General features: G+C 60.0%; 1 protein-coding gene across 1 annotated transcript; it reads left to right on the top strand.

Annotated features, from left to right (window-relative positions):
• The first annotated feature begins 722 nt into the window (after positions 1 to 722).
• LOC119106140 (protein bric-a-brac 2) lies at positions 723 to 19,029 on the top strand. Its single transcript, XM_037229738.1, has 8 exons — positions 723 to 767; positions 1,274 to 1,462; positions 4,202 to 4,429; positions 5,762 to 5,930; positions 10,408 to 10,644; positions 13,606 to 13,840; positions 17,543 to 17,968; positions 19,026 to 19,029. The coding sequence occupies exons 1-8, from the start codon at positions 723 to 725 to the stop codon at positions 19,027 to 19,029; spliced, it is 1,533 nt and encodes a 510-aa protein (XP_037085633.1).
• Positions 19,030 to 24,141: the final 5,112 nt, after the last annotated feature.

Raw genomic sequence — 24,141 nt, 5'->3', positions numbered from 1 at the left:
TTTTTTCTTGTTTTTTAGCTTTTGTGCTTCTCTGGCTGATTGTGGGATTTCACGAGGTTATTTTGTCTGGGATCGTGCGATGAACCAGTGGCCCAGGTGCCAGCTCGTTGGGGTTGTATGTGGTTGCTGGACTCACCGTTCATAGGTTTACGGAAGGATTGAGACAAGGGTTGTTTGTGGTTGCGGGACTCACCGTTCACAGCTTTACGGAAGGATTGAGAAGGTATTAGTATTACAGTTGTTCGGGCCATCGTCGTCTGGTGTGTACCCAACGTTGCGGCCAGTTAATGCTCCGGCCGTCGTCAGCCGTTACTGAGCACTGGGAGCGACTTAACGGTGTTTCGCTTTTAACTATGTAAGCGGCGCATCCTGATTCCCGTCGCTGGAATTTCTGGGACACGAACCGGGGCCTTCTGGCTTCGACTCCAGCACCCTACCAACTGAGCTGGCTGAGAAGGATACCGATGTGGAACCGGTAGTCGAATAATTATTCCAAATCTCCAAAATCCCGATGTTCAGCCAGTGGTGCTCGCAGCTCTGTTCCTTCCCCCTCTGCATCCTCCTGCGCTATGAGGTTGATGACTTCGACGCTATGAGGTAGTCGGTGTGCCCCAAAACCCCAAATCATCATCATGAGGTAGATGCCGCGGTGGCATAAGGGTAGTACCTGGTAAAACAATCAAACGGTCATCGTGCCGATCCGTTTTACGAGCGCACCAATCATGCAGTGCCTCAGCGCCGTCTCGTCGACGGTCGTGTTCTTTCGCGTCGGTCCACAGGTTTCGCTCCCGTCCTGCCGTGCCGGTCCACAGGTACCGCTCCCGTCCTGCCGGGCAGGTCCACAGGTACCGCTCCCGTCCTGCCGTGCCGGTCCCCAGGCACCGCTCCCGTCTTGCCGTGCCGGTCCACAGGCAGCGCTCCCGTCCTGCCGTGCCGGTCCACAGGCACCGCTCCCGTCCTGCCGTGCCGGTCCACAGGCACCGCTCCCGTCCTGCCGTGCCGGTCCACAGGTACCGCTCCCGTCCTGCCGTGCCGGTCCCCAGGTACCGCTCCCGTCCTGCCGTGCCGGTCCCCAGGCACCGCTCCCGTCCTGCCGTGCCGGTCCACAGGCACCGCTCCCGTCCTGCCGTGCCGGTCCACAGGCACCGCTCCCGTCCTGCCGTGCCGGTCCACAGGCACCGCTCCCGTCCTGCCGTGCCGGTCCACGGGCACCGCTCTCGTCCTGCCGCACCGTAGCCGTACCTCCGCTGAGTCGGCGTCCCTCCGTCGCCAGGTGGTCCTGTCGGCCTGCTCGCCGTACTTCCAGTCGCTGCTGTTGAACAACCCCTGCAAGCACCCGATCATCATCCTGCCGCGGGATGTGCGCTACTCGGACCTGCGGCACGTCATCGAGTTCGTCTACAAGGGCGAGATCGACGTGGCGCAGGAGCAGCTGGACAACCTGCTGCAGACGGCCGACCAGGTGAGGGCGCTCCGGCCGGACGGCACGCCGCAGACCAGCAGATAACGGGCCAACTGGGCAAACAATCTCACCCCCCAGCTGGGGCGGATCAACTGACAATATGCCACAAGAACGGCACGGGCGGAGCGGAGGAGCTACGGAGGGCAGGCCGGGCCCGGTCGGAGCAGCTCGACCGTGTGACCAGGCCGGGACCCGAGCTGAGCCTCCTGCCAACAAACCGCGGCCCGGCGAGAGCGGAGACCGGCCGGGCGGGCGGGCCCCACGACCCCGGCTGACCGGCTCCGATTGTCGCCGGGCAGCGGCCGCCGCCAGCCGCGCTCGCCGAGATGGGCGATTGCGGTATTAGCATGGGCACGTCCCGCTGGGAGGGTGCCCGGTCGGCCTGCGGTCTGGCAATGCCAGCTGCTGGTGGACGGCTGGGATGCCGGTGGACCTGCGTCTGGTTCTGCGTCCTGATCCTTCGGCTGTGTGCGATTCAGATAAGGCGCTGGGTGGCGGATCTGCGCCAGACTGTCCCATGTGTGAATGTGGTCGGCTGGACAGACGCGGGCGAGAGCAGGGTCAGGGGTGTGCCGGCCGGACCCGAGCCGCACTGCTGCACGGAGACGGGACGGGAGCAGGGTCAGGGGCGTGCTGGCAGGACCCCAACAGCGCGGCTGCACAGGGAGACGGGACGGGAGCAGGGTCAGGGGTGTGCCGGCCGGGCTCCAGCCGCGCGGGCGCACAGCGACGAGGCGGGAGCAGGGTCAGGGGTGTGCCGGCCTGACCCCAGCCGCGCTGCTGCACAGAGACGGGACAGGAACAGGGTCAGGGGTGTGCCGGCCGGGCTCCAGCGGCGCTGCTGCACAGAGACTGGAGGGGAACAGGGGCAGGAGTGTGCCGGCCGGCTGCACAGGGACGGGGCGGGAGCATGGTCCGGGCTGTGCCGGCCGGGCTCCAGCCGCGCGGCTGCGCAGGGACGGGACGGGAGCCGGACGCCGGCGGGTTGCTCTCGCTGGCCCACTCCCGTTCGCCGCCGGTGGACGCCGTGTTTGAGCTCACCCCTGACCTTTGCGCCCCGGGTCTGCTGGACTTGGGTGTAGTCCAAACAAGAGATCATGTCGCGCGCGCGCCCGCCGGCCACTCCGGCCCCACTGCTCTTCTCGAATCGCCGTGGCGTGAGCCTCTCTGTTTTCATGTCTGCATTCCTCACCGCAGCACGCCTGTGGAGCGTGCCGTACGTCGGGGCCGAGGTCTGCCATAGGGCGCGACCGTGTTCGGCGCACCCTCACCCGAAATAAATATGCTGCGCCTCTCAAGCGGCAGTGAAACCACTGCCGTGAAGGCGGTACAGTTAGTGCACACGCACCCTGAACCGGCGAGCGAGGGCCGGTGCCGCTGTTGCGCCCGCCCACCGGCCTGCGACGTCCGTTAGGCTGACTGCGTCTGCGGTGGGGCCGACGCCTGCGCCGGCGACGGCCCCGGACCGCCGGCCGGGGCTCGGTGCCAGCCCTCGACGGCGCGCGGATGTCTCCGAGCCGCCGGCTCGCACGACCGTTTTGCGACTGTGGCTCCGGCCCAGCGCCGTGCTCAGGCGGTCGGGCGCTGGGTGCCGTCGCGTCCTGACGACGCCCCGCGGCCCGTCACCGCGCCCCCGCGGCGGCGACGGAGCGGTGTTCCGTCAGCAGGCTGGGGGTCGGCCGCGGCGGCGGGCTGTTGGCCGTGGCGTGTCGGCCAGTTACTGCTCTCCCTCTCCCCAGCTCCCCAGAGCGAGGTCCCGTGGCCGTGCCGGCTTGTGCTAATCGGTGTCACCGCGGCGTATGCTCGCTGGAACGCCGTCCTCCGCATGCCTGACCGCCTGGCCCCGGACCACGGATCTGCGCCGCGGTTGGCACTGATCAGCTTCCCCCTGCGGTCATTGCTCCCTTCCTGGCTGTTATCGCGCGATCCATCGCAGATACATGACTGCATGTCCGTATCATGCCGTGACGGCCGTCCATGGCAGGACGTCCCGCCGGCGCTGCCAGGACGCCGGTCAAAGTCCTGTGTCCGCGCCGGACCTGGGCGGGCCGGGGACCCGTGGCGCTCGGTGGACCCCATGCCCGGCCGTCCCGGAGGCTTGGGACGAGGTCGTGTGATGCTGTGTCTCCGACCGCTGCTCTCTGTGTGCGCTTCTGGGCGGTTCTGGATCAGATCCTGTGTGATCTATGACGCCGTGCCCAAACCCTGACCCCGACCGTCATTCTCCTGACTCCCGTGTGTGTCCTGCGGGTGGCGCTGTGCCAGAAGCGTGTCCCTGACCAGTCATCCCCTGCCTGCCAGTAGCTCCACATAGGGGGCGCCGGATGGTCTTGACGCCGACGCGCCCACAAAACCCAAACCATTCCAGAGGTCCTTTGCCCGTGTTATGACCGTTGCGTCGTCTCTGTGCGCCGGCAGCTCCAGATCAGGCCCCTAGACCCTGTGCTCTGATCGTTGTTCTGTCTCTGTACGTCGGCAGCCCCAGATCAGGTCCCCTGACCCAAGTGTTCAGATCGCTGTTCCTATATGTGCGCTGGCAGCTCCAAATCAGGTCCCTCAGCCCTATGTTCTGACCGTTGCTCCGTGTCTGTGCACCGACAGCTCCAGATCAGACCCCGTGACCATGTGTTCCTCTGTGCGCTGACACCTCCAGATCAGGCCCCTTGACCCCGTGTTCCCCTGTGCGCCGGCACCTCCAGATCAGGTCCGTTGACTCTGTGCTCCCCTGTGCGCCGGCAGCTCCAGATTAAAGGTCTGTGCGAGGTGAGCGCTGAGCGCGGCGAGTCGGCCGCCACCACGCCCACCTCGTGCCTGTCGGCCGACCGGCGCGAGATCCGACCCTCACCACACAAGTTCCTGCGCTGGCCGGCAGGCGGCCCCAGCGGCGGCGGCCCGCTGCCGCGGCCCGTGCCCGAGGGCCGCCGCAAGGTCCACATCGGCGGACAGAGGAAGCGGTCCGCCTCCCAGGTACGAAGGAGGGCGGCGGCGCCTCGGCCGCGGCCGCCCGTCCGCCGTCTGCGGCGCAGGAGTTACGGCTCTGGTCAGCTCCCAGGGGAGAGATCGGCCCGGACGCCGCGGCCGCCGGACGACTCGTGCTGCAGCGGTGCCGCCGAATCTTGCGGCGCTGCGGCACGGAAGCGGGCGGTGCTCCCCCAGCTCCTCTGTCTCTCAAATGCCGTCTGCCGTCCGGGCACGAGGGAGCTGTAGTCAGATGCCGAGCGGCTGCCTTCGCCGAAGTTGGCTATCGCGCTGATGGGTCTTTTGTCCAGCATACTTCTCTTTGTTGTTTATAGCCATGGAATCAGGTCGAAAGATCAGACAGCGCCAGCTAAGAAACAATCCGGCAAAGAAGCACATGGTGACTGTGGTGGAGTGAAAGCCCTGAATGTGATCCGCGTTTCAGGATTAGCAGTGAGCTTGAATTAGATGGCAGTTGGCAAAGGTCAACGCGTAGTGAGATGTACCGTTGTGTTTTTAGCAACGGTTTTGCATCATTGCTGCTGTCTTCTTCGTCCAACGTGGTGGACGCTGTGGTGGCCGCTTGTTGTTGGCGTTTCCGACCCAGTTCATGGAGTGCACGATTGCCGCCCCGGGGGAAAATTATGATAAGTCCCAGGGCAGTCCGGGCAGGTCAGGAACTCCCCCGTGTTGGCGATCTCTATCCTACTGTGTTAGGCCGGGGTCAGATACCGAGAAGCCAAAGTCCCTTTGCGATACAGCTCTGCGCGATCGATGCGTTGTGCCGTCGGCTTGCTGCGCTAGAAATGGGCTCGGGTCGCTGCAGCGTCTGTTGCCGTGCAAAGGCCGCTTGCTTTGCTGGATCATTACCTCTTTGGCTTGGAAACTGCGTGCCTTTAGGGTGCGTTGCCTGCCGTCGGGCTGTTGACGCGGTGAAAGATTGGCCAGGGAATGAGATTTGTGTCTGGTAGACGTATTTTTGCCGGCAGCATCCAGCTGTTCGTTGCTTGGCCGTGTCCCATCAGTTTCGCGAATTCATCGCCCTATGGGACTTAACCGAGCGTTGTCGGCCTTTACAGAACAACTTAAACTCCCCCGAGGCATGGCCGGCTGTGTTTGGAGAGCCTGCGTGTGTGCTGTGTTCTGTGGGCGAGCCCGAACTGTCTCAAGCGAGGTTTGTTACGTTTATGACCAAGCGTGATATTTGTCGTGCTAGCATGCCCTTGGCATTCCGTTTTCCAGGGTGTGCCATCGCTACCGGGGATAAGCCATCCAGGGGCGTGTTGCAGTCCCCTGACCTGACCTGACCTGACCTGACGTGACCGGACCTGACCTCCGCAGAGTGTGCCGTCGCCGCCGGACGGTCCGTCCCGATGCCCGGTGGAGCCGGCCGCGGCGGCGCCGTCCGCCGAGGAGTTCCGGCCCGCCTCGCCGTCCAGCAAGCGCAGTCGACACGAGTCTCTCGGCTCGGCGGCGCCGCCGGCCGGCCACGGTGACAACGACATCCAGGGTCAGTGTACTGGACGCGTCTGGCCGTCCTGGATCAGCTGTCGGGACCGGGCGGAGCTGGGGTCAGCTGGGCAGGGTCAGGGTCGGGCGGAGCTGGGGTCAGCTGGGCAGGGTCAGGGTCAGGCGGAGCTGGGGTCAGCTGGGCAGGGTCAGGGCCAGGCGGAGCTGGGGTCAGCTGGGCAGGGTCAGGGCCAGGCGGAGCTGGGGTCAGCTGGGCAGGGTCAGGGTCAGGCGGAGCTGGGGTCAGCTGGGTAGGGTCAGGGCCAGACGGAGCTGGGGTCAGCTGGGCAGGGTCAGGGTCAGGGCGGAGCTGGGGTCAGCTGGGCAGGGTCAGGGCCAGACGGAGCTGGGGTCAGCTGGCAGGGTCAGGGCCAGGCGGAGCTGGGGTCAGCTGGGCAGGGTCAGGGGGCGGAGCTGAGGTCAGCTGGGCAGGGTCAGGGCCAGACGGAGCGGAGCGGCTCTGACCCGGACAGGGTCTGTCCGTGGGACGACCGGGCGGGGTTGGGCTCGGATGATTCTGGGCCTGCTGGGCTGGTTAGTCTGATTTGGCCTCTGATCGCACGGGGTCAGTGTCTGACAGGGTCAGGGATTAGCGGCTGGGCGGCGTTTGAACGTCCGAGGTTCTGGAGAGGGCGGGCTGGCCATGATCCGCGGGTAGGGTCAGCTGGACAGGGCTAGTGAGGACAGGCAGCAGCCGTGTGCGAGGAGTCGCTCCTCTTGAGACTTGTGAGGGCACATGCAGACGGGACTAGTGTGGAGGGTCGGCGAGGCCACGTGGACGTCAGCCCAGAAACGGAGGTTGTTCGCGTGGCTGCGCCAAGCCGACAGAAGTACACCTGTGCATATATTTTAACATGATCGCAGTGCGGACGAGTCCGAGCTGAAGTGAAAGATGTGGAATGCCACATCGTGAATCGTGCACACTGGTGCATTGGAAGGGTTGACATCGCAGCGCAGTTTCTAAAACCGCCTGTTCGGGCTCGGACGTTCGCTGGCCGCATGATCGGCATTTCAACCGATGGAACCCTGGATGGTCACTCGGCGCGCTGGTTTTGGTCGGCCAATAGCGGTATATGCTGGTCGGAACTGAGAACGCCGTAGTATTCCTCTGATAATCAGCCGTGCAATCGGGCCTTGGCCACATCCGGTATTCCATATCAGTCGGTAGACGGGTAGCTGCAGCACACGCTTCCACGACAACGCGGTCAAGGTAGTCGTGTGTGTGTGCTATAATGGTTAAAAAGATCAGCGCCTGGACCTGTGCGCGGTGTTCGTTGGGTATGGCTTCCTTGATGCGAGGCCGCTCCTGCTATGAACAACTCAAATCTGGTATCTATCAGAGGCGTACTCGCTGGTTAGTGAAGATGGATGGAGAACATCACGCAAGTTAACTTCAAGGATGGTTGCACCATCACTTTTGGTTATGCAAATGTGTAGTTGCTGATATTTTGATAAATACGATAAAAGTATAAATTAAAAGTGATGCTGTTATGGTGCGTTTGTAGGAAATTGGATTCACCAACCTTGTAAGGTACTGGGTGTACAAGGCCACCTACCATACTGGTCCCAAGCGTTAACAACTATTCGCCGCCGGGGCCGAGCTCCAACACCGATTAGCCACGTTCATAGCGCTGCTTTCCACTGTTCCACTGTTTCGTTACTGAAGGGTCGATGAAAATAGTGTCCATCTTGGTGTTACTGTATTGCATCGCTTACTTCAGTAATCCCCGCCGTCGAAAAAGGAGCAATCAGTGTAGCAAGAAAGTGATGGATCAGTTTTCGAACCGTGCTTGACGCAGTATCCATTGCAAGCCACACATTTTGCTACTGAATGGGAACGTTGCGGTTACCAGCTAACGATTTTGTCGTATTGTCCGTCCACCCGTCCTCATGTTATAGTTTGTTTTATGTGCTAACGTGCAAACGAATGGTATCTACCGAAAAACCGTATGTTGGTTTTTGCTAAATGTGTGGAAAGCTGCTCCACAATATGTGATTGGTATGACATGATTATTTTTGTAAGTACTTTCTCGTTGCGCTGTAAAATAGTTCAGCAGAGTTTCCGTCTGAATGCTGGTGCAACGTGAGCTGTGTGGCTTGGTGGGAAACTCACTCTTTATGCGCGGCGTGAAGGTGAAGGGCAAGGCGCATCAGGGGAATTATTTTCAAAAGTTCTTGATCTGTTGATCTGTTGCGGTTCATGATGTTTGGGTAATTTACGAACGTAAATACGAGCCCTTATATCACAGCATGTTTGATGATATATAATTGTCTGCCATTCCGTATTCTTTTTAAAGTGCTGTCATGCTATGGATCATAGCGCCGCTAAAAAGTCTCAACGTGCAATCGATATCGCTATTAGGCGTTTCCGTTTGGCCCTACTGTCTTCCATCATCTTCTCACGTGCTTAAATTTCTACCAGTTTGTCAACGGTAGCTTCTGCCAGCTGGTTTAACAGAGAAAAACCAGGTGTCAGGAACTGTATCTGTAGTTGCCTGTCCGCATAGTCGGTTTGAAGGGCGCGTCAACCGCACTCGTTCGTGCGTCTACGAGAGTAATGTCATTTATTTTTTTCAGTGTACCTATAGAGCAGACGCGTGTAAGCATTTGTGATGGGCAGTACAGGAATATATATTGCACTCATGACACTTTGCCAATTGAATGGTGCGATACTGAGTGCCGATTCATTCAAAATGCTGCAGCTATTTTCCGTGCTGGTTGTACCTTACGCCATCTGCCCTTGTCCAAGGCGTTCGTTGCTCTGTTAGCAGCGCAGGTGCCGCGTACCGACCCCGGAACAATGTTATCCCGTCATCATAATTTCGTCTGGACATGTTTCCCTTCGCACCGACTGCTCCGGAGCGGAAAGGCGCCGTCCAGCCTCAGCGCGCTCCCAAAGCCGGCCGGCGCGCCCCTGCCTTCCCCGCGTCGTCAGCGGTGGCATGTTGTTTCGTGCGCCCCCACCGACTCCGCCGCAGACCCTGGGGAGGGGCGAGGCCGTGCATGGAGCCAGCCGGTCACCAACGGAACGAACCGCAGTGCCGCCGTCCGCCGGAATGTCGCCGCGGCCGCTGGCGGCTCAACGGCGCATTTCAGTCCCGTTGTCACGCCCGCTGTTCGCGGCATTTTTCGCCGCGGTGTGGTCGGGTGGACCGCAAACTGGTTCAGACTTATTTCGAGACGTGCCGGACGTAATCCGCTGGCGACGTCTCCGGGCGTGCTGTCCATGCGGTTTGCCTTATCGGCTCTCGCTGAGTGATTGCAGGGGATGACAGAGAGGCGTGAGTGATTTTCACCGTGGTGTGGTCGGGAGTAAAAACAGCTGCTGGGGCGTCTGGCCCTTGCTAGTTGACCAGCCAATTAGCCGTGTTTTGGGAATCGCCTTGCAGCAGTGTCGATTTCACAGTGCGGCGCCCCTGGACCATTTCAGTAGCTGTGGTGCTTGTCATAACGTGTCGAAAGCTATGGCAAGTACCACAGCTTTCGTGCCCACATGGGTTTGCGCGGGGCGTAGTTGGAGTGCTCTTTGCATGGTCCGTTGATTTGGCGCCGTGTTCAACAGGTATGCACTTGGGTGGATGAGCATTTGCCAAGTTACCCACAAGAAACGCATATTTTAGCCCGCATGCTTGCTGTTGCGGAAAGAGCGGAGTGTAATTGTTTACGCTGCTATCGAAAAGACATGAAATACACATGGTATTGTGGAGTAGCAATGGAAATAAAAACTGCATTTAGCAAACATCGCGAGATAATATCGCTTGAAACGTTCATATCAAAATATTTAGTTAGTCTGGGAACTTCATGAACTGCGGGGGCTCTTAGTGTCCTCCATCCAAGACACTTTTTATTAAGATATTGATAATTAAAAGCGGTAAGCCGTTTCCTTGAAAGAGTAATCTGAGTCAATCAAATGCGAAATACCAGGGTATATAGTTGGAACTTAACCGAATTTTCAATAAAAAGCGTTTTCTTGCCACTGAAAGAAGCTCAATTCGAGACCAGCGAGCGTGGGTTTTATAGGAAGAGACCCAAATTGTCCTTGTTATTTCCTAATCCGCACATCAATGAAAGGGAAGAGCGAATTCTATTTTCCTCCTTTGTCAGCTTTACAGTAGAACGTTGAACGTTAAGATAAGTGAAAAATGTATGAATATGCGACCTGTGCCGAAACAACAGAAAGGAGACGTCAAATGTATCGCCGATAGAGTACTGATCGGAAGTCCGGGGCGGCACATATAGACGTGGGTCCGAGCGGAAGCCCATTTCCGTGCTCCTGCACGTCTGCAGGCGGAGCACTCTTGTGCAACTCGTGTTGAATCGTACGATGACCTTTTACATTATACATTTACAGGTCTGCGCCTGCCCTGAGAAGTATCGTAAGGCCGCCGAGATGAGCCGGCGGCGGAGCGGCGGCGCGTCCGCCGAGCCCGGCGGGGAGGGTGGTGCTCGTCCTCACCGGCCCCCGCTGCTGCCCGCAGAGGCGCCGCTGGACCTGGCCAGCTCCAACCACTCGACGGACGCGCGTGACGAGCGCGTCACCGTCGAGCCCGTCAACCAATCAAAACCGCTCAACGTCTCCGTCGAGTTCGAGCAGCTGCATCAAAACCTGGCGCTGGCGCTGCCGGCGCCGCCGCAGGCGTACGAGGTGGCGCTGGCGGCCGCCGTGGCCGCCGCCACCTCCACCTCGTCCATGTTCCAGCACACGCACAGTCCCGGTAGGTGTGGCGCCCCGCGGGGGCGGGAGAGAGGGCTTGCCGTGGCCGCGTCAGGTGAGGACGACACTGTGAAGTCCTAATGCATGGGTTCTGCTTGTTGGTCACTGTCGTGTCGTCGTGATGCCAAGCGTGGGAAGCGTGCGAATGGTCGCGAACGTCTCGGAAGCGTGGATGCGTTAGTTCGTGTGGCTGGAGGTGCGGCGACTTCGTCCGCAGCAGGTTTGGAGCCCTCCTCGTCGGCCATCTCCAAGCATCCGCCCGCTGCGCTGTCATGTGAGGCGGCGGCTGGGCCGGCCGCGCCGTCGCCAGCCCGGCCGGCCTGCGAAAACTGGCGCCGGCGGTATGCGCTCGGTGGGAGCCCCGGCGCCGCTAAGCACCTTGTTAGCCGAGCCGGCCGGGCCGCCGCCAAAATCCGGCGCCGCTGAGAAAGCGGGCGGCTAGTGCGCGCGCGCACGCGAGGTCGGCCGCGCCGCCTCCGCGCTCGTCTCCGGTGCCGCGACGGCGCCGCTCCCACGGGCGGCGTTTTAGCCGACCGCAGACTCGCATCACTGGCTCGGCCGGCGCCGGCCTCGGCGCCACCGCTTATGTTTGTTTGCACTGTGGGAACCGAAGGGGGGGGGGGGGGGGTCTGCAGTCGCCCGTGTGTTGTGGCTCCCTGGGTACGTTGTATTTTGTTGCGTCTGTACCAGCTGCTAGTTGTGGTCGCCGATAACGCATCGCGGCGGCGTTCGATCTTTTTGTCGGTTTTCGGTATTTGTCCGTCGCTCATGTTGTGTTGACATCCCACCTTTTGTCAGCTTCTCGTATTTGCCGATCCTTCAGTATGTGTTGACAACTCACCTTGTTCGGCCCCGCTGTTGTGCTTTCTGTCCTGACTAACCGGTCGGCCGCGCCGCCGCGGGCGGTGCCTCCCCGCATTTGTGACGCCCCGCTCGAGGGCCCGTGCCGCCGGCGCGTCCGCGCTCTCCGTGTCGCCGCCCGACGCGCTGCCGTCCCGCAGCGACCTCGCCGGCGCCGCCGGAGCCACCGCGCTCTCCGTATCTCCGCGCCAACGCCCGGCGCGCCAATCGATCCGCGGATTCATGGTGGACGGCGCGACGCGCCGCGCCGCGGCCGCCGCATAATGCCGGCCGATGACCTTCGGCGGCGGCGCGACCGTTGCAGGCGGTGGCGGCCGTGCGCCGTCAGCAGCTAGGCCCCCGGCCGCGTGGCTGTGGCATTGCGCGCGTCGGCTGCGCGGCCGCCCTCCGCCGGCTGGCTCGGCTCGGGCAGGGAGTCCCCCGGCGGGCTGGCCGCACCGGGGAGGAGGGGTTGCCGGGCAGCCTCTGTGCCTGGTGGCAGATCCTGGTGGCCGCGGCCCGGATCGTTGGACCGTGCTCATGCGTTTTTTTTCGCGTCGGCAGAACGAGTGCTCGGAGAAGATTGTCTGCCGCATCCATTGTCGTTTTTGTCGCAGTGCTGGCATGTGAAAAGGTGTCGACCACGCAAGGTCGGCATGAAGCTCAGGCTGAAATCAACTTTGGTAATATCACGCGTGGACGCGTGGACGAGGTTATGTCGAAGATATCACTACGCGCGGAGAGGAGCTGCGGTCTTGTTAGGTGCCGAAGGCCACATCCGCCAACCCGTCTAACGTCCTCGCATGTCCTCGTCGTCCTCGTAACGTCCTCGCCTCGCATGACACGCGTGGTGCCGTTTTGGGGCTGTGTTTGGCGTCAGCTTTCTGGCCGGACCGCCGCGCGTTTTCTCCAGATTCGGCGGCATTCGCCCTTGAGCTATGAGCGGCGGCCGGTGGTGTGGCATGGTGCACTGTCGGGCGACCGGGGGCCCGCAGCGGGAGCAGGGATCGCGATGCATTATGCAGGCCAGGTGCAGTGCGCCGCGGCGGACCGCTGCACAGATCTGCCTCCCGACGCATCACTTACGGCCTCCTGTCCGGGGTGGGACCTCCAAGCCAGAGGCGATTCAGGGCTCGTCTCCAGGCCACAGGCGGCTCAGCGGCCGCCCGCTTAGCTGGTGGTGTTCAGTAATGAGGTTAGAATCCATCTATTTCTCCTGCTGCCAGGCGTCCTCACGGACCGTGTGGCAATTACCGGCCCGGTGCCCTGAGAGAGCTGATGAGCACGATTTGTTTCCACTGCGCCGGTCGGTCTGATGAAACGGCGGGTCTCTCGGCGGTCTGTATCTCGCGCCACCAGATGCTCCTTTACTAGGGCGGCGTAAGTTGGCGCGGGCTGTCGCGCTCAGCTGCGTCCAAAAGCGTAACGGACTGTGACTGAAAGTTAGCCGGACGGGATGGCGTTTGAGGCAGAAATGGACTGTTTCAATTGCATTCACTTTGATATTTCGCTGGTTCGTTTACTTGGAATTGTCGACTAAATCTGGAAAACAAACGGGCTTGAACTGAAAGCCTTCGCAATTGAGGTCTGTTGCAATGTTAATTGTTCTACTTCATGCGTAGACATCCGGCCAGTTCTGGCCGACTTGAACTTACAATTTCAAACCGCGGCGTGTTTTGGTATTGAGCGGGGTCGTTTCTTTGAAAGCACCCCCAGGCGTGATGAATCTTCAGCCAGGCTTACACATGCAGTTTAGCGTTTGGGCTGTCGATCTGCCCTCGATCGCCGTTTCTGCTCCCTCCTCGACATGGCCAGTGGGCGTCTGGAGGAGAGCAGGAGTGCTCTGACCTCTCCCGCTGCAGTGCCGGCGTCGCTGACCGGCCGCGCTCCGTGGCGGGTGCCCCTGACGAACGCTCTCGTTACGAGACGAGGGTCTCTGTGCTCCGGCGCTGGCTGGGCGTTCCTCAGCGGCGGCCGGTCTGCCACAGCCTTCGCGGCTGCGGCCGCGCCACTGCGGTGAGGTGAGCGTCTGTGTGAGCGGTGAGATGAGCGCCAGTGCGAGCGGTGAGGTGAGCGCCTCTCACCCGCCGCCCCGCCATCAGCCGCTGTCTCCCTGTTGCAGTGTCGGCCGCCTCCGACAGCGACCGCAAGCTCTGGAGCGAGGAGAACATGGAGCTGGCGCTGGACGCGCTGCGCACGGCGCGCATGTCCCTCTCCAAGGCGTCGTCCGTGTACGGCATCCCGTCGACCACGCTGTGGCAGCGGGCGCACAAGGCCGGCATCGGCACGCCCAAGAAGGAGGGCTCCAACAAGAACTGGACCGAGGAGGACCTGCAGCTGGCGCTCAACGACCTCAGGTCAGCGCGCGCTCCGCCGCTCTCGTGCGGCCCTCCCCCTCCCGTTCCCCGCGGTTTGGTGCGACGGCGGGGGCGTCGGGGGCGGTGGTTCTTTGTTGTTAGCGCTGTCGTCTGGAGTCGAGGCATGCAGTGGATGTGGTAGTGAGGCGTGCAGAAGGGCCCGGCCTGAGCTGGTGGCGGCCCTTGGGGAGTTGACTCCATTAGCCGGATCAGTGAGGAGGTTACCCAAAGCTCAAAATATTAATAAAGCAAGTCAAGGGAGATTTCTGCAAAACTGCTTTGATTTATGTTATGTTGGTGCATGTAACGCTGCGCGTTGTTTGTGGTATGAAATATCATGGAAACAATGTAAAACAAAACGGCGTCTATTTCAGGAATGTTTGTGCAGGCGCTGCGTTACACGCGGTTTCTGGGAACTGTCGCGAAATCTGTCAAGCGAGTCATGCAACTGTAGGATTTTTGTGCCATATCACAGCGCCGCTACCACAGAGCAGCCAGTTTTTGTCCATTAACCTGACAAAACCTGCCAACGTCCTCGTACGGGTATTGGTAAAAAAACCCTCAAGCTTATGGCTTTTGTGCTGAAAATAACCGGCCATCAATATGCCATGGAGTGCCGGCATTTTCGACGATTTCGTCCGGACTTTTGAATGGGTGGATTTCGAGGATCGGTTTGCACGCTGAGCAGCGGCGTCGCGTGAGCCCCGGCCCCAACATCCGATCGCGAAATTCCGGGTCGACGGAATTTTCTGGCGAAAGCGTAACGTGCCGCAATGCTCGGCATGGTCCGACCCGCGCTCTGACGCCACCCGACCTTTACCGCGGCCGTCGCCACTGACTGTAAGCCATCTCAGTGAGACAAGTATTTGTATAGTTTGATATTGTTAATATAGTATCCGAGTATTATCCTGGTACATTTAAGGTGCCAGGAGTCGGGCATTATCATAGTATATCCCAGGAATTGCCTGATGCCGCCCAGTATATTACAGGGCGCCATTTTTAGCTTAAGAATTCATAATACGGCGTCATTGCCTAATTTTGACGCTCCCAGGATGCATCGCTGCCCTCGTTTCCGTGCCGCTTGTCGGGTGCGGCTGAAGTGCTAGAAAAGTGGACGCACTCAGAACGGAAGCCCACGTGGCTGCGACACTATACCCACTCCCAGCAGAGCAAAGCGCGGTGTTCCAGCGGGCGCGAATTCCCAATATCCCGTTCGGCATCCACCGCGGCCTCCTCCACGAAGAGCAGCGTCGGACGCCGTCCAGCTGGCGTCGGCCCCGCCATGTTTGTCGCGTGGCCTGCCTCCGTTTTCCGCCTGTGTGGACGTCGCTTGACGTCACGCCGCCGCGCTCCCGACCGCTGCATGGCGGCCCATTTGCGGCGCTGTGCTGGCGCGCGGCCCCGCCGGGTGCGCGCCGCCGCGCCGGCCGGACCGCCTCCCGGGGCGGGGGCCGGCCGCCGCCGCCAGTGCGGCGAAAGGCCGCGTGGCGGTGAGCGGCTTACGGGGGCTTAGCCGCGGCCGGGGAATGGCGGCCTGGTCCTGTCCTGCGTCCGTGCGTGGTGTTCGCGTCGGCCTTCTGGCCGGCGACAGCGGGGGAGGGAAGGCGCGGTAGTGGAAATGGCGCGGTGGCCGGACATCGCGCTGGGAACTTCGGCGGGCTCAGATGCCGCCGTGTCCGTTGACATTAGTGGGCCGGGCGTTGTGGTTAGGACAGTGCGTGTGCGAGCCACTTCACTGGCCAATGTCGGAGGCTTAACGACGCATTTAACTATTCAGGTGGCTTAGTGCCACAGTCTCATCATGCCGGTCACAGCTGGGGGCAGTGGAGTTGCCAGTCTGCGCCTCACATGCGTGCGGCGTACCGGCACCAGCATGGCGGACCGTACTGCGCGCCCGGGCATGCCGGCGGGAGGTGGCGCCCGCGAGGCTGGCGCCGGTCGCTGCGATTAACTTCGGGGGCCCGGCTGGCGGCCGGCGGGCACCAGGCTCGGTGCCGGGTCACCGGGTCTAGTGCGCTTCCCCGCCGCGGGAACGATGCTAGGCGATTGTGGGCGGTGACCGCGCCGCCTGGCGGGGCGGCTGCGGCCAGCGTCCCGCGCCAGGCGGCGCTAGTGACGGACCCCGTCGGCCGTCGGCTGCTCGGCTGCTGCTGACGCGGAGACGGTCCCCGACACGGCTGCTCGGTGCTGCTGATGGGAAGAAGGTCCCCAACGCGGCTGTCCGGCTGCTGCTGATGGGGAGACGATCCCCAACACTGCTGCTCGCCTGCTGCTGACGTGGAGACGGTCCCCGACACGGCTGCTCGGCTGCTGCTGACGGGGAGACGGCCCCCGACACGGCTGCTGGTCGGTGCTGACGGGAAGACGGCCCTGACACGGCTGCTGGGCTGCTGCTGACGGAGAGACGGTCGCCGACACGGTCGGCGATCGGCGTCAGCGGCTCTTATTGGCTCAATGCTGTCCATAACCTGTCCGACCACAAAAACAGACCCGGGCGATCGCCGTTGTAGGCGCCTTGATATGAGGCGGAGGCTCATTTTAGCCGCGGGCTTATCAGTTTGCTCAATATACCAGGGGAGTGTTAGTTAAACGACGATACCAAATTATCGTAGCAGATATCGTAGCAGCGTTGGACGTTTCGAGGCGGTGCTGACGGTCACGAGCGGCTCCGGAACGCCGGTGAGCCGAGGCGGCCTGGTTTATGGAAAATGTTTATTTTTAGCATGAGCACTGATAACGATGACAAACGAGAAGCCCAATGCCTTAAACCAAACAAAATGGGTCTAGTAATATAAAAGACCGACAGGCCCCCATTCAGCTCCTGGTTTGTCGGTATTATGAGTGCAATAATATAGTAGATTTAACTGCCTTCAATATCCAGGAGATGCTGGTTTGAGGACTTTGTAGTACTAAAATCGGCTATATTTAGGGTACTTAATATTTCGAGTTATGCTCATCGTCCGGAGAATATATATTGATGATGAGAACTCTTGAGGATAGGCGCAGCTCGAAATATTGAGTACCGTTAATAAAGTCGTCATTTAACACTACAACGTTGTCTGCCCGGCATCTCCTGGTATATCGAAGTTCGTTTACTCTATACAATAGTTTTTAAATCATAATTTCAATTTGTTTCGTCGTTCTTGTCATCCTGATGTATGAAGGCACAAAGATGTGCAGTAGCACGAAGATTTCGTAGAATTCGACATCAACAGTCTGATGTTTGATCTTCCATCAGTAACTGGGATAAGATGAGATGGAACTTGGATGCAACCTATGAGCACCCAGTGCCTGGCTCGCTGCGAGCATTTGAGCATGCTGAACGTAATGCAGTGACAGTCTCCTTGCGGTGCTACTTTCCAGTGGGTAGTCTGGTGTGTACACTGCCGCAAAGAGGGCGCTGTTAGTTTCATGTTCGCCGGAAGCAAATATTGTGTGGCGTGATAAGGCTATTTGTTTATGTGAAAAGAAGGGGGGAAATAAAGTTAAGCTTTTGTATTTTGTATTGTTTCTTGTAATGCTTCAGAGTGTAGTGTTTGTGCACAGACGTGGTGGCCCGTTGGGGCATTGGATGTATCATCGACGTTCACCGTGCGCAGCAATGCGAGAGACGTGTGTTTATTCCATCATGTGGGGCGTGCGCTGGGCGCTGAAGACCAGATGGTACGCAGCCTGTCCGCATCACCGCTCTGTCTGCCGCAGGGCCGGCCGCATCTCCGCCAACAAGGCCTCCAAGGAGTACGGCATCCCCAACTCGACGCTGTACAAGATCGCCAAGAAGGAGGGCATCAAGCTGTCGGCCCCCTTCAGCAACGCGCAGACGTCGTGGACGCCGGCCGACCTGGAGAAGGCGCTGGACGCCATCCGCGGGGGCATGTCCGTTATGAAGGCCGGCACCGAGTACGGCATCCCGTCCGGCACGCTGTACGGACGCTGCCGGCGCGCCGGCATCGAGCGCAAGACGGTGGGCCAGCCGTGGAGCGAGGACGACATGCACGACGCGCTGGAGACTGTGCAGCGCGGCGAGATGAGCATCAACCAGGCGTCCATGTACTACAACCTGCCGTACTCGTCGCTGTACGGCCGGATCAAGCGCGGCGCGCTGGAGACGGAGGAGGAGGAGCCGCCGCCGACGCAGGTGCCCGCCGGCCAGCGCCGCCGCCTCGCTCGGCTACTAGCGGCCGCGGCGGGCGGCGGCGGCCCGGCACGCGCCCCACTCACACACCACCACGCACACGCACACACGGGGGCGGGGCAGCAGCTCGGCAGCGGGACGCAGACTCGCCGCACAGAGGGAGCGAGAGGGAGGGGGAGAGCGCAGCTTCACAGTGGCGGACGCGGCAGCTCCGGGGACGTCCGTACACCGGCCGCCGTGAGCGGCGCGGCGCTTTCACTGCTCTGTCCACACGAGTGTAACGCCAGCGCGCGGACGCCTTTTTACCTTGGCCGTTGTCGCATGTGGGCGTGGCCGTGACGCTGACACGCTAAAGCATGTGCGGCGGGCGGGGGCAGCATGGCTGGCGCTCGGTGGTCCAGGGAAGGGGCGCGGCCGCTCCCCGCGGGTCGGCTGCACCCCACGGGTCGGCCGCTTTGTACGTAGCGGGGTAGGGCGAGGGCGCGGCGGGGATCTGATGCCCGCGCGTGCCGAGTGATAATCAAGACAAAGTCTTGGGACTCCCGTGTGAAACACGCCAGGAGGTCCGGGGGCGCCGAGGACGCGGAGGGAGGGAGCTGGGGGCTGTTGCCGTGGCTGGGTAACGTTTGCACACTAACACAACGGCACGGGGTAGGACAAACAAGCACACGCAAGCACACACACACGCACGCACAAGCTCAGACACTGACGCCGACACACTCCGAGGCACAGGCAGACACTGACTCACACGGCTCGCGCCCGCGCGGCGCGCGCCGTCCCGTCGCGCAACGAAGAGACGCCGCCTGGGCGCCCGCGTGCTTAGTCAAACGGTACAAAGGCGTGAGAATGTGTACACTCGACGCGCCCGGAGGCACCGGGGCGCGCAACACTGGAAACGTTACGGGATATACATAGTCACTTACCCTGAGGTTCGGGAGGCGGCGGCGTGCGGCTCTGTTCCGCCGCGCGCCGCTCGCGCGTTGTTTTCACTTGGTTTTAGCTGTGGCGCGCCGTCGACCGGTAGCGTGTCGCGGCCGCCCGTCGTTTTAGTTGAGAGTCGGGTAGTTTTACGTTTAGCAGCGGTCCGGTCACCAGCGGGCAGCACCGTGGATGTGTAGAAGCTAGCCGCCGTCGCTGGGTAGAGGTTAGTCCGCTTTTGTTGTTGCTTTCGCTATTAACTGTTGGCGTTGAGTGGGCGGCCGCGGCCGCCGGGGGGCCGGCGCGTGCCCTGCAATGTGCTTCTCCGTGGCCGGTGTCGTAGGCGGTCTCCGAAGCTTTACTACTGCCTGAGCGAGCGAGCGAGCGAGCGCGCGCGCGCGCGGCCCGGCGCGCCCCACTCAACGGCGCGCCGGCCGCACACGCGTGCATACATAGACGTAGACTAGCGGCACTAGATGTGAATGGGTGTTGGGTGTGCGAGGCTGGTGCCGCCGCCGCCGCCCGCGGCGTCGCGAAGGGAGGAGAGCGGGCGGCGGCGGCCCGCCAGCCGGCCGAGCGCTCTGTCCAAGGTTGTGCTGTTGTTCCGTCGGGGTTCCGCGCGTGCGAGGCGCCGCACCGCACGCGCAGCTGCATGCCGGCACGCACACTGAAGCACGTGCACGGGGAAGCATCCGTCTAAGTCATACGGGTGGGCGGCCTCGTGGGTTTTCTACAGGAGGCCGCGCCGGGGCTGGGCGGGGAGGAGCCGGTGTTGCTCGCTAAATGAATACCTCTGTGTTGACCCGATAGGAATATTTTGCTATAATCAAAGTGGATGCTTATTTTGCTATGATATTCCATTGACTACCGATGATTTGAACGTGTTAGTCCATGTGACGAATGTAATGCATGGGTCGTCGGCGCGCGCGCGCGGTCGCTGTTTCATGTCTTGGGCGCGGCGCGGCGCTGCCTGTCCGCCGCCGCGGCGCCGCCCGCCGCCCGCTGTGACTGTGCTAATACCTGTTGCTTCTCCGACGACGGGCTGTGTGCGGGCGCACCGCCGCCCGCTCTTCGAGTGCCGTCCTGCCGGCCGGCGGCGCCGCCGGCCCAGACCGCGCGGCGTCCAAAACAAGCACGAATCAAAGTGGGGGGCGTGCCCCGTGCGCGGCTAGGTAGAGGGAGCGGCCCGGCCGTCCAGCGGCGCCGCCGCCTCGTCAGTCACCAGCTAGCGCACGGCCGGCCGGGCGGCGCGGTGCCGGCCGGCCGGCGCAGGCGCGCCGTCGACGTCCGCGCTTCTCGCTTCGGTGCTGGCTGGACAGGTGCGGGCTGCAGCGCCGGGCGCGTCCACCGGCCGCGCGCCGGTCGCGGCCCGAGCGTGCGGAGAGGCCAGAGTCGGGAGCAGCGTGTGCGTGATTACAAAAGTCCAGTACAAATATAGGCCTCTATTTTCTCCGTCACCGCTCCTCGTGGTCCGGCCGCGTCTCGCGGGCGGTGCCACTTTCATTTCCCGGTCGGCCCTTATCTCAGCTGGTGCGTTCAGTGACAGGTCATGGTTCGCTTCGGACTCTTGTTGTTTCACGGGTTACTCCTGGACTCCGTTCGTTGTTTGGTGATCGCATTCTGGAGCGGCAGCTGCCGCCGCCCGCGTTGTCCGTGTCCGGTGGTGGCGCGTTTTCCGTTGCGCGTCCTACCGCTCCACTAGATCCGCACCACGCCGCGCGAACTGCCACTGCCTGGCGTCGCTTTACGGGTTATTTGTTACGCTGCGCTGGCCGTACAGTGCTGGCACCTCTGTTTCGCGTGTACGCCCCCCCCCCCCCCCCCCTCCCCCTCCCTTTCCACTCCGCGCCACCGTTACCTCGCACCGTGGTCGGATGAAATTCTCGGCCGGATGGTTCCAGTTCCGGCGTCGCCGCCACCACCGGCGCGGCGCGAGCCGGCCAGCGGCGCGCGCTCCGTTCCGTTCGCGCGCTATTTGTTAACGTTGCGTTGGGAGGGCTGCGGTGTGCGAGACGTGTATGAGATGCCACTGGGCGGACAAGGCCGGTCAGCCGCGCACCGAAGACACGCCGGCGCCGGGCGGTGCCGGCCGCAGCCAGCAGTCACTGTCCAGTGCAATAAATAGGGACGCGAGAGGGCACCGGGCGTTGCTGTAAACGTGTATGTAACTCAGTGTTGCTACAAATTTCCACGCACTTTGTATGTCTTGGTTATGTTTGCAATAAAGGCAAAAACGCTAATCAAATATACGGCTGTTTGTGATAATGCGGATGTTTGTGCAGTCTCGGCGAAGGAGTGAGGCGCTCGAGGGGCGGGCCGGAGGTGGTCCGCTGTCGCGGGCATCTGGCGGTGGCCCGCATGGTGTCAGGCTCGTGACACTAACGTCGTCACCTGCGGCGTCAGTATTGTTGGATATTGAACAAAGTTAACAAACTTCGTTGGACGCACGACTCCACTTAAGACCGGCCCTCCGCAGTACACTCCTGATTGGCTGTCATTGGAGGCGCAACCGACATGGGATTCAGCAGTCTTCGTTGAGCATGGTGGGCTCGATTCATTTGCGGTTTTTGGGAGTTGAGATTTGGAGTCGAGTTAAACAGATATGTCAGCAGCAGGATGCGATAGTAGGGCCATCTAGCCAGCATAGCTGTAGTCTCACGCCTTACTTTTGCACCGTGTGGGATGCAGTCTCACTGTTAAGCTTAAGTTATGAAAGAGAATGTGCCACCTTTTTTATCATTTTTATTCACGGCAAGTTTGACGCATCCAATGCTAGCGACCATACCAGCTCTCGAAATCCTGAATAGCTCGAAATTTCCCTTGGAGTGGTCGCTCCAGTGGGAAAACACCATTGGACGACTCCCTGCCCGCTACTATGAAAGCGACACCTTCCATTTGTTTGATTTTTCTAACGTGTGTGTTTTGCAATGTTCTCGGTGCGCCATTGTGCCAAAATGTTTCCGTAATGAATGGTTCAGGAGCTTGACGTGCGCCCGGGTGGGCCAGTTGGATACGATGCGCTTGGATGAGGGTTGACTTGGCCCCTGATATCTCAAAAATTAAGAGCTCACAGACACCGAAATTCACAGGCTGGGTAGACTATGCAAACTCACTCGTGTCAAACGTTAGGATTCCTAGGTCATGGCCTGCGGGTCAAATAAGGTCAAATTCCAGCTTGTGGCCAAACTGTTCCCACGCTTTCCCATGCAGCCGCCCTGGACCTAGACGCCTGTTCTAAGCAAAGGTTGCTGGCGCTTATTTCAGGTAAGTGACCTTTTTACCTTACGGTCATGTGGCAAAAAACTGACGGAGATTATTTGGATTTGTAAGTTTTAACGGGCCATCAAGGGACACGCTGGGTGGCATGTTCATAAATCCGACAGGTCAGTGCGGGTCAATTAGGTCGGTGACCTTTTACCTTAAAAAACACCAAAGATGATCTTTGGTGCCGTCTCCTGTTACCTCGGAATTCGAAATGAGCGTAAAAACTCCCATGTCGAAAGCCGTCCCAGTAAAAAGCAGATTGGTTTTCCACCTCGGTCTGACCTGCAGACATAACCTGAGGTCAATTTGAGTTGTCTGAATTCTAAATTAAACTGCCTGATGTCTAAAAACATCCCAGATATGTACGACTTCGTGTTGCACTCCGTTGTCGCAACAGATTGAATGATTCCCTTGGAATTACCTTTGCTGACAGCTATGGCCTGACCGACATGCCACAGGCATGTGGCCTTACAAGGTATATCTGATTTTTTATGCATAAAGAACCGCTACTCAATTGCCCTCAACTATGCAAAGTTTGGCGCGACCTCACCTCGTCGTTCGGAAATCAATGTGAGGGGATCAATTTGACCTCCACCTCATCCGGGAGCGCATTGAAGCACTTCTGGGAAAACGACGTGGGGTCAAAAACAAAAATGTTAAAAACGTATGAGCCATTGTCACGTAAATTAAATGAAATGCCGCTCAAATGCTTTCAGTTCGCCACAACAGCGTTTACCACGATGACCTCGAATGGTACCCTTGTGTTTGGGAAATGTTTTTTACTTGTATGCTAAGTTCGGTGCGGGGCTGCGCTTACAAAGCAGGTCTATTACCGCGAAATATAACTTGCCTAGTGATGCAAAGGCTCAAACATTCACCAATCACCTGTCGCGACATGCTTACACCGCCCGCTGTGCCAACCACAAACGTTCATTTCTATCGCATGATTCCGATCCAGCCCAAAGGCAAATGTAAAATAAACTTATAATACCTCCAGCATGGTGGTTTGAAAGTGCCGCGCAATGTAACTGAACACAGTTGGCTCCATTTTGTCCCGAAATCGTCCTATCGTCAGCACACCGGCTCTACCGCAGCTGCGGCTGTTTTATCGTACCAGGTAGCTCCTGGCTCCTTCGCAATCTTCCTCTCCATCTTCTGGCAGGCCTGCATTCATGAATGCCCTCTCAGGGATCCTGTCAAACAAAATGGTGCCACCGGCAGGGCACGATATTTCGAAACCGATCGATAGCCCTCGTCAGTGCCACCAAACACTCACAGTCCCACTGTCCCACTGTCCACTGTCCCACTCTGTCCCACTCTTTCCACATCTGTCCCATTCTCCGTGCGCGGTGGGATTTTTTCAGCAGTGTGTTTTCATCTAGATAAGCGTAGGCGTGCCGCCTGCATTCAGGAATATACCGTTGTAAGGGGATACCAAAAATATGTTGCGCCGTCACGTGATCTTTTTTGCTCTTTTGATCGCTCGGAGCGCAATGGATTTAACGCACATGGCTCCACCCTCGGCGCACGATTACAAATATGTTTTGAAAGTTGGCCTATGCTCTTCAAAAAGCCCGGCCGTCCAACCTGCATAAGTGATGCCACTGGAGGGTATGATAAGGGTGCAATGTAAACCACTAAGAGACATAATTTAGAAATAAAAACAGCCGCCGCCGGCCGATCTTGATGTTTTGGTGCCGTTCATCGGCCCAGTGTGAGTGTTTCAAACACAGATGGCCCCACCATCTACGGGCGATTATGAATATGTTTACATTGCTTCCCCAACTTCGTCTCAACGCGGTGTGAGCGGTCGTCAGCGTTCAGAAATACGCAGTCAAATGTTGTGTTTTTATCAATAAGGCACCGAAGCCCGATCTCGATGCTTCTGTGCCGTTTGACACCCAAGAGTCAGTGCCTTCCAACGAGCGTACGTCTGCCCTTGTTCCCACTAGAGACGCTACTTTGTTCCTGCCAATCCGCCAAT

This window comes from Pollicipes pollicipes, unplaced genomic scaffold (genome assembly GCF_011947565.3).
Source record: "Pollicipes pollicipes isolate AB1234 unplaced genomic scaffold, Ppol_2.1 Scaffold_6138;HRSCAF=7277_pilon_pilon_pilon, whole genome shotgun sequence".
In the NCBI taxonomy this organism is placed as follows: Eukaryota; Metazoa; Arthropoda; class Thecostraca; order Pollicipedomorpha; family Pollicipedidae; genus Pollicipes; species Pollicipes pollicipes.
This window is presented reverse-complemented; position numbering and strand designations above follow the sequence as displayed.

Bases quoted from the DNA above. Each gene is read 5' to 3' on its own strand.
- LOC119106140 (XM_037229738.1), top strand. From the start codon at position 723: ATGCAGTGCCTCAGCGCCGTCTCGTCGACGGTCGTGTTCTTTCGC. The intron at 5,931-10,407 runs GTCAGTGTACTG...TGCTGCCCGCAG, and splicing joins CGGTGACAACGACATCCAGG to AGGCGCCGCTGGACCTGGCC. The intron at 13,841-17,542 runs GTCAGCGCGCGC...TGTCTGCCGCAG, and splicing joins CTGGCGCTCAACGACCTCAG to GGCCGGCCGCATCTCCGCCA.